This window comes from Montipora foliosa, chromosome 14 (genome assembly GCF_036669935.1).
Source record: "Montipora foliosa isolate CH-2021 chromosome 14, ASM3666993v2, whole genome shotgun sequence".
Classification (NCBI taxonomy): Eukaryota; Metazoa; Cnidaria; class Anthozoa; order Scleractinia; family Acroporidae; genus Montipora; species Montipora foliosa.
Genome location: NC_090882.1, coordinates 541,308 through 551,307, shown reverse-complemented (window position 1 = coordinate 551,307; position 10,000 = coordinate 541,308). Strand labels below are relative to the sequence as shown.

General features: G+C 40.0%; 2 protein-coding genes across 2 annotated transcripts in view; one reads left to right on the top strand and one right to left on the bottom strand.

Annotated features, from left to right (window-relative positions):
- LOC137985472 (lactadherin-like) overlaps window positions 1-1,488 on the top strand; it is a 7,213-nt gene extending 5,725 nt beyond the window's left edge. The window contains exons 4-5 of the mRNA XM_068833093.1: window positions 485-562; window positions 1,451-1,488. Coding sequence (XP_068689194.1) covers window positions 485-562; window positions 1,451-1,488 — 116 coding nt within the window. The remainder of the gene's footprint in view (window positions 1-484; window positions 563-1,450) is intronic.
- An 889-nt stretch (window positions 1,489-2,377) lies between these two features.
- Window positions 2,378-4,093, bottom strand: LOC137985471 (uncharacterized). Its single transcript, XM_068833092.1, has 2 exons — window positions 3,602-4,093; window positions 2,378-2,398 (listed from the first exon to the last, which is right to left on the bottom strand). The coding sequence occupies exons 1-2, from the start codon at window positions 4,091-4,093 to the stop codon at window positions 2,378-2,380; spliced, it is 513 nt and encodes a 170-aa protein (XP_068689193.1).
- Window positions 4,094-10,000: the final 5,907 nt, after the last annotated feature.

Sequence of the window (10,000 nt, the reverse complement as noted above, 5' to 3'; positions counted from 1 at the left end):
CCCTGGCGCTAGGGTACCCCTGTCTTAGTGCTAGGGTTACCCTACCTGCCTTTAAACAGGGCAGTAATTTCGAAAAAGAGAAAAACAAACTCCAGTTTTCACAAAGACAAGGTCAGGTGCTCAGAAAAAGAAACTTGGATTTTAAAAGACAAGAAAACGATGTACGATTTGAGAAAAGAAAAAACCATGATGTCCCTTAAGAGCTTTCATACCTTCGGTAGGTTCCTTAAAATTTTTTTTTACTAATTTCCACCCTAAATGAAGGACAGATCCCGGTCATTCGAAAATAACAGTACAGCAGGATAGCGACAAAAATTCAAACAAAAAAAAAATGGGGAAAAAAAAGGACCCCGGGCCCGCGTTTTAGCTACAACCAACAAATATCCGGACGGTAAAGAGCTCTAATATAGTCTCCCTACCCTCCGTTAGGAAGATTAGATCTAAACTTTTCTCCTTTGTTGTTGTTACATTGTATTTTGTAAAGGAAACGCCTCATTGTCTCCTTGCAGCACGCTCTTAGAATCATCTTCAACCCAACGACCAAACACGTCCCTTGCATCGAGTAAGTATTTAATCTTTTACATTTTAAACCGTGGTGTACAATCATGTATTTGAACAAAGGAAATCCTAATTTTAAGCATGGAAGCTCAGTGTTGATTATTAAAAAAGCCAAGTTATTAGCCATCGTTAGTTCCAGTTGCGTGTTACCTTCAAAGAAAGGGAAAGAGTGCCTAATATTAAGTGCAAATGAAACAGCACAACAAAATACAGTAAGTCCTTGCTGTCCACATTGCAGTTTTGCAGGGATGTTGGAGAGAAATGTTTCTGTTTTCTTCTTGACAACGGGAAAAATTTGTTTAACAAATATGGTAGTAGCCAAAACGTGGGGCCAGGGTCGGGGTGTCTCGTTATTCTCTTGCACAAACAATGTTCGGCACCTTTCCTTCATTTATTGTGGCAATCAGTCCAAAAAATAAGGAACATACTGAAGGTGCGAAAGGGGCATCTTAGTTAACTTTGTTTTTCCAAGTTAAGAGAATTTCCGACTTGAATTGGAGTTTTTGTGGGGAATATACGCTAACTCCAAGAGACACTGGAGACTGGCTGAGCTCCATATTTTAAAACCACATTTTAATGTTTAGTTTGTAAAAACTTTGCACGCAACACAGTTCCACTATGGTCGTCATGCAACATTCTCATTTGCTTGTTTTCACAAAATTGTTCTAAATATTGTGTTTTTTATCGTAAAATTGGATTCGATCCCATGACGTCGGAATAGAGTTGGCTGGCGACTTCCTGTACCACTCTGACTTTAGTACAAACTGTTTGAAAGGAAAGTCAGGCAACAAGATCGAAAAGAACACGAACAAACAAGCAAATGAGAATGTTGCGTGACTGCGTGACGACCATCATAGAACTGTGATTCTGTTGTTTTTTTTTTTTTACGAAGTAAACATTACAGTTGCATTTTTCAAAGTGTGGAGCTGAGCGAGACCCCAGTGTCTCCAGCACTTGCATACTATTCCATAATTTCCAATTTCAGCAATTTCTCAAATTGCTGTTACACCCTTTTTACAATTAGGGAGGGTAGGCTAAGTCCTAGGGTTACCGTAGCAAGAGGGTTACTTTAGTTGGCTAGCACTTACACATTTCTTCTTCTTTATCAACGTGTTTACAAGGCAGCTAGGGTTACCCTGGCGCTAGGGTAGCCCTGTCTGAGTGCTAGGGTTACCCTACCTGCCTTTAAACAGGGCAGTAATTTCGAAAAAGAGAAAAACAAACTCCAGTTTTTACAAAGACAAGGTCAGGAACTCGAAAAAAGAAACTTGGATTTTAAAAGACAAGAAAACAATGTTCGATTTGAGAAAAGGAAAAACCATGATGTCCCTTAAGAGCTTTCATACCCTCGGTAGGTTCCTTAATTTTTTTTTACTAATTTCCACCCCAAATGAAGTACAGATGCCGGTCATTCGAAAATAACAGTACAGCAGAATAGCGACAAAAATTCAAACAAAAAAAAAAATGGGGAAAAAAAAGGACCCCAGCCCGCGTTTTAGCTACAACCAACAAATATCCGGACGGTAAAGAGCTCTAATATAGTCTCCCTACCCTCCGGTAGGAAGATTAGATCTAAACTTTTCTTCTTTGTTGTTGTTACATTGTATTTTGTCCAGGAAATGCCTCATTGCCTCCTTGTAGTACGCTCTTAGAATCATCTTTAACCCAACGACCAAACACGTCCCTGGCATCGAGTAAGTATTTCCTCTTTTACATTTTACACCGTGGTGTACGATCATGTATTTGAACAAAGGAAATCCTCATTTTAATTATGGAAGCTCAGTGTTGATTATTAAAAAAGCCTAGTTATTAGCCATCGTTAGTTCGAGTTGCGTGTTACCTTCAAAGAAAGAGAAAGAGTGCCTAATATTAAGTGCAAATGAAACAGCACAACAAAATACAGTAAGTCTTTGCTGTCCACATTGCAGTTTTGCAGGGACGTTGGAGAGCAATGTTTCTGTTTTCTTCTTGACAACGGGAAAAAGTTGTTTAACAAATATGGTTGTAGCCAAAACGTGGGGCCAGGGTCGGGGTGTCTCGTTATTCTCTTGGACAAAGAATGTTAGCCACCTTTCTTCATTTATTGTGGCAATCAGTCACAAAAATAAGGAACATACTGAAGGAGCGAAAGGGGCATCTTAGTTAACTTTGTTTTTCCAAGTTAAGAGAATTTCCGACTTGAATTGGAGTTTTTGTGGGGAATATACGCTAACTCCAAGAGACACTGGAGACTCGCTGAGCTCCACATTTTAAAACCACATTTTAATGTTTAGTTTGTAAAAACTTTGCGTGCAATACAGTTCCACTTTGTCCTCCTGATCTGCGTCCACCTGATCGACAGTTTCTAGCTCCATGTCCCTGCTTGCCACACAGAAAACACTTCTTTGTTAGGGTTGGGCTGTTGACAGCTTTATGACCTCGGGTGTTGCACTTAAAGAGCTGGTGGATTAATCTGCATGTTCTTGGCTGCATCCCTCTCAGGCGGCACTGTTGGCTTTCTGCTTGCTGAGCTGAACAAATGTTTACCATGAGCCTCCAAGTACTGGTCAGCAATCTTCGCAATCTTTGCTAGAGTCTCAGGTGCCCTTTCTCGCAGGTGAATTGCCAAGTCCTTAGGGCAAGAGTCAATAAATTGTTCTTTCACGATCAAGTCCTTAAGACCATCAAAGGTTCGCGCAGTATCCGAAAGCTCTAGCCAACGTAACAGGTATCTGTCCAGTCGCACAATAAACTGCTCCGGACTTTCGTCGACTTCTGGTTTGGATGCTCTAAATTTTCGTCGATAGCCGTCTTCGGTAAGGTCATATCTCTTCATTAACGCAATCTTTACCCTGTCATAATCCTTAGCTGCGTCGTCCGATAGACGTGAATACACTTCTAGTGCCTGTCCAGACAACAGAGCACTGAGCCTCGATGCCCATCCATCTTTTTTCCACTTAGCTGTCTCGGCAAATCTCTCGAACCTCTGGAAATACGCGTCCAAATCGTCTTTACCATCAACAAACGAGGGGAGTTTAGGTGCCTTAGCCCGATCGTCTCTCACTTCAGGACGTTTGTCAGCATTCTCCACAGCCAAACGTGCAATCTCCAGCTCATGTTCTCTTTTTGCCACTTCAATAGCCTCCTTTTGTTTCAAGAGCTCGGCTTCCATCTCCAATTTCCTTAGTTCGCGTTCTTGTCGTCTAGTTTCTCTCTCTTCGTCTTCTCTTCTGCGCCTTTCCTCCTTCTCTTCCTCTTCCTTTCTTTTATCCTTCTCATGCATTCGACGTCTCTCTTCTCTTTCTTCTTGTAATTGCCTTTTTTTTTCTTCTCTTTCTTCCTGTTCCCTTCTTCGTTCTTCTTCAAATTGTCTGCGTTTCTCTTCCCTTTCTTCCTCCAGTTTTCTGCGTTTCTCTTCTTTTTCCTCCTCTTCCCTTCTTCTTTTTTGTTCCAGTTGTCTGCGTTTTTCTTCTTTTTCTTCCTCTTCCCTCACAAACTCGAGAAGCTTTTCTCCTTGCAATCCGAATTCTTTCCCCATCTGCAAGAGCTTTGCCATTTCCATAGCAGTATTTCACAGCAAAAACACAATATACTCTCTTGCACAGTTCTTCTTACTTTTTCTGTAACTCCTTCTTGAATTGTCCTTTCCTGGTTTCTGTAGTCAGCAAACAAATGAATTCCTCTCCCGGACAGGCCCCCAATGTTACGAGTTCAAATGTTTTGAGGAGAGGTAGCTTGCAAACTAAACTGAACGCAGGGTTGTCGGAACAACAACAAGAAGATTTATTCCAAAAATGAACGTAGTTTCCACGAAGTAAAACTCTGAATAACTCGTACTTGACAAACTTTCACGCCCTCCGCCAACTTGAATAAACACAGCTTCTGTCACACTTGAATAAACACGGCTAACGCCGACTCTCTTCGCTTGTGAAAAACTAGTTAGAAAAACACTCCGCTTGGACTCGTCTACTTATATACTCTGACAATAAACTTCTAGAACTTTCTAAAATAGAAATCACTCTAATTATAGAAAGATTACAAAACACACCGATTTAGAAACGCTTACGCATGAACCTAAAAATAAAGAAACTACGAACTCTCGCGAAGCCTCTAGAAAGTAACGCTAGTCACGCAATGCTATTTTTCGTAACAGTGTACAATCATGTATTTGAACAAAGGAAATCCTGATTTTAAGCATGGAAGCTCGGTGTTGATTATTAAAAAAGCCGGGTTATTACCCATCGTTAGTTCCAGTTGCGTGTTAGCTTCAAAGAAAGGGAAGGAGTGCCTAATATTAAGTGCAAATGAAACAGCACAACAAAATACAGGAAGTCCTTGCTGTCCACATTGCAGTTTTGCAGGAACGTTGGAGAGAAATGTTTCTGTTTTCTTCTTGACAACGGGAAAAAGTTGTTTAACAAATATGGTAGTAGCCAAAACGTGGGGCCAGGGTCGGGGTGTCTCGTTATTCTCTTGCACAAACAATGTTGGGCACCTTTCTTTCATTTATTGTGGCAATCAGTCAAAAAAATAAGGAACATACTGAAGGTGCGAAAGAGACATCTTAGTTTGTTTTTCCAAATTAAGAGAATTTCCTTCTTGAATTGGAGTTTTTGTGGGGAATCTATGCTAACTCCAAGAGACACTGGAGACTAGCTGAGCTCCATATTTTAAAACCACATTTTAATGTTTAGTTTGTAAAAACTTTGCGCGCAATACAGTTCCACTATGATCGTCATACAACGTTCTCATTTGCTTGTTTTCACAAAATTGTTCTAAATGTCGTGTTTTTTATCGTAAAATTGGATTCGATCCCATGACGTCGGAATAGAGTTGGCTGGCGACTTCCTGTACCCCTCTGACTTTAGTACAAACTGTTTGAAAGGAAAGTCAGACAACAAGATCGAAAACGACACGAACAAACAAGCAAATGAGAATGTTGCGTGACTGCGTGACGACCATCGTAGAACTGTGATTCTGTTTTTTTTTTTTTTTTACGAAGTGAACATTACAGTGGCATTTTTTAAAGTGTGTAGCTGAGCGAGACCCCAGTGTCTCCAGCACTTGCATACTATTCCATAATTTCCAATTTCAGCAATTTCTAAAATTGCCGTTACACCCTTTTTACAATTAGAGAGGGTAGGCTAAGTGCTAGGGTTGCCGTAGCAAGAGGGTTACTTTAGTTGGGTAGCACTTACACATTTCTTCTTTATTATCAACATGTTTACAAGGCAGCTAGGGTTACCCTGGCGCTCGGGTAGCACTGTCTGAGTGCTAGGGTTACCCTACCTGCCTTTAAACAGGGCCGTAATTTCGAAAAAGAGAAAAACAAACTCCACTTTTCACAAAGACAAGGTCAGGTGCCCGGAAAAAGAAACTTGGATTTTAAAACAAAGGCAAACGAAGTACGATTTGAGAAAACAAAAAACCATGATGTCCCTTGTCCACCCTAAATGAAGTACAGATGCCGGTCATTCGAAAATAACAGTACAGCAGAATAGCGACAAAAATTCAAACAAGGAAAAAATGGGGAAAAAAAAGGACCCCGGCCCGCGTTTTGGCTACAACCAAGAAATATCCGAATGGTAAAGAGCTTTAATATAGTCTCCCTACCCTCCGGTAGGAAGATTAGATCTGAACTTTTCTCCTTTTTTGTTGTTATTCTGTACAGGAAACGCCTCATTGTCTCCTTGCAGTATGCTCTTAGAATTATCTACAACCCAACGACCAAACACGTCCCTGGCATCGAGTAGGTATTTCATCTTTTACATTTTACACCGTGGTGTACAATCATGTATTTGAACAAAGGAAATCCTAATTTTAAGCATGGAAGCTCAGTGTTGATTATTAAAAAAGCCGAGTTATTAGCCATCGTTAGTTCCAGTTGCATGTTAGCTTGAAAGAAAGGGAAAGAGTGCCTAATATTAAGTGCAAATGAAACAGCACAACAAAATACAGTAAGTCCTAGCTGTCCAATTTGCAGTTTTGCAGGGACGTTGGAGAGAAATGGTTCTGTTTTCTTCTTGACAACGGGAAAAAGTTGCTTAACAAATATGGTAGTAGCCAAAACGTGGGGCCAGGGTCGGGGTGTCTCGTTATTTTCTTGCACAAACAATGTTCGGCACCTTTCCTTCATTTATTGTGGCAATCAGTCAAAAAAATAAGGAACATACTGAAGGTGCGAAAGGGACATGTTAGTTTGTTTTTCGAAATTAGGAGAATTTCCGACATAAATTGGAGTTTTTGTGGGGAATGTACGCTTACTCCTAGTGACACTGAAGATTCGCTGAGCTCCACATTTTAAAACCACATTTGAATGTTTAGTTTGTAAAAGAATTCTCCACAATACAGTTCCACTATGGTTATCATGCAACATTCTCGTTTGCCTGTTTCCGCAAAATTGTTTTAAATGTTTTTTATCGAAGACTTGGATTCGATCCCTTGACGTCCGAATAGAATTGGCTGGCAACTTCCTGTACCACTCTGACCGGGCCAACACTGGGTTGCTGTGGTAAAATGCCCAAGAGAGAACGTTGTCTATTTTTCGATTCATACCGTCATTGTCCCATGGATTACCATCTGATATTATGGAGCAGTTTACGCTGGCGTCGTTATAACGTGAAAGATCATCAACAAGATTTTAGCACTGTGTGTAGTTTATTTTTTAAAAAAATTATTTCTAGATCCGAACGATTAACCAAATTAGATTTCTCTGTACTAGATAAGTATTTAGACGAAGACGATGACAAAGCGAAGGATCATTTTGTACGTGATACGGTTCACGGGTGGTATCCAAAAATTTTAAATAACGAAAGACACGAGTACTTGTTATCATAGAAACTACCAAAAAATAGCAGTAATAGTAGTTTGTACGGTGGACTGACATGTTTTGAAAAACTTGCAAAATAAAGACTTCTTTTCGTTTTATAAAACAACGTTGTAAACCTAAGTGTTATCTTGAATGAGATTAAAGAGTAGAACAAAAATGACGACTCATTCGAGTGTTTTGTTTTCGTCACACGAAGTGAAAATGACGAAAAACCCTTAAAGTGCCAGGCGTGTGTAGTCCTACCCCGTATCTTAACGAGGTCAATATTTAAAATAGCGCATTCGAGTTCAAGAGACTTCAAATCAAAAAAAGATGGAAAGTTTATGGGATGTCCTTCCACCAGAGCTCCAAGAATATATTTTAAAGAAGAAGACGAAGCTAGAGCAAAGGGATAAAAAACAAACCCTGGTAGAGGAGATTAGTGAGTTTATTTCAAATGCTGCCTATTTTAGGAGCCTTTTGTGTACTTTTTACTCTTAGTCATTGGTACTAAAGTACTAACCCATATGCCCAGTAAACTACCCTTACCAATGGCGTGTAGTACTAACAGCGTATCCAACGATAAGCGTACCGGTGGCTACCTTTTGGCCTATTAATCGTCATTCGATTACATGAACCGAAGATTCTGCACGTACTAAGCGTACTAACTGAGTGTTCTCAAACTCAACCTATAAACTAGTGTATGTACGCACTAAGCGTACGAACAACCGATGGAAAAACTCGCCCCAACAATCGCAATCATAAGCACTAGTACTAGCGTACTAACAGAATAATCTCAAACTCAACCTATATACTAGCGTGCGTATGTACTAAGCGTACGAACAACCGATGGAAAAACTCGCCCCAACAATCGCAATCATGAGCACTAGTACTAGCGTACTAACTGATTATTCTCAAACTCAACCTGTATACTAGCGTACGTCTGTACTAAGCGTACGAACAACCGATGGAAAATCGCCCCAACAATCGCAACCATGAGAACTAGTACTTGCGTAGTAACTGAATAGTTTCAAACTCAACCTATATACTAGCGTACGTATGTACTAAGGGTACGAACAACCGATAAAAAAATTCGCCCCAACAATCGCCATCATGATCACTAGTACTAGCGTACTAACTGAATAGTCTCAAACTCAACCTATATACTAGGGTATGTATGTACTAAGCGTACGAACAACCGATGGAAAAATTCGCCACAACAATCGCAATTATAAGCACTTGTACTAGCGTAGTAACTGAATAGTCTCAAATTCAACCTATATACTAGCGTACGTATGTACTAACCGTACGAAGAACCGATGGAAAAAGTAGCCCTAACAATTGCATTCATGAGCACTAGTACTAGCGTAGTAACTGAATATTGTCAAACTCAACCTATATACTAGCGTACGTATGTACTAAGCGTACGAACAACCGATGGAAAAACTCACTCCAACAATCGCAATCATGCGCACTAGTACTAAAATACTAACTGAATAGTCTCAAACTCAACCTATATACTAGCCTACGTATGTACTAAGCGTACGAACAACCGATGGAAAAATTCGCCCCAACAATCGCAATCATGAGCAATAGTACTAGCGTACTAACTGAGTATTCACAAACTCAACCTATATACTAGCGTACGTATGTACTAAGCGTTCGAACAACCGATGGAAAAACTCGCCCCAAGAATTGCAAATATGAGCACTAGTACAAGCGTACTAACTGAATATTGTCAAACTCAACCTCTATACTAGCGTGCGTATAAACTAAGCGTAGGAACAACCGATGAAAAAACTCGCCCCAACCATCGAATTATGAGCACTTGTACTAGGGTACTAACTGAATATTCTCAAACTCCACTTTTATACTAGCGTATGTACTAAGCGTACGAACAACCGATGAAAAAATTCGCCCCAACAATCGCAATCATGAGCACTAGTACTAGCGTAGTAACTGAATAGTCTCAAACTCAACCTATATACTAGCGTACTTATGTACTAAGCGTACCAAGAACCGATGAAAAAATTCGCACCAACAATCGCAATTATAAGCACTTGTACTAGCGTAGTAACTGAATAGTCTCAAATTCAACCTATATACTAGCGTACGTATGTACTAACCGTACGAAGAACCGATGGAAAAAGTAGCCCTAACAATTGCATTCATGAGCACTAGTACTAGCGTAGTAACTGAATATTGTCAAACTCAACCTATATACTAGCGTACGTATGTACTAAGCGTACGAACAACCGATGGAAAAACTCACTCCAACAATCGCAATCATGCGCACTAGTACTAAAATACTAACTGAATAGTCTCAAACTCAACCTATATACTAGCCTACGTATGTACTAAGCGTACGAACAACCGATGGAAAAATTCGCCCCAACAATCGCAATCATGAGCAATAGTACTAGCGTACTAACTGAGTATTCTCAAACTCAACCTATATACTAGCGTACGTATGTACTAAGCGTTCGAACAACCGATGGAAAAACTCGCCCCAAGAATTGCAAATATGAGCACTAGTACAAGCGTACTAACTGAATATTGTCAAACTCAACCTCTATACTAGCGTGCGTATAAACTAAGCGTAGGAACAACCGATGAAAAAACTCGCCCCAACCATCGAATTATGAGCACTTGTAC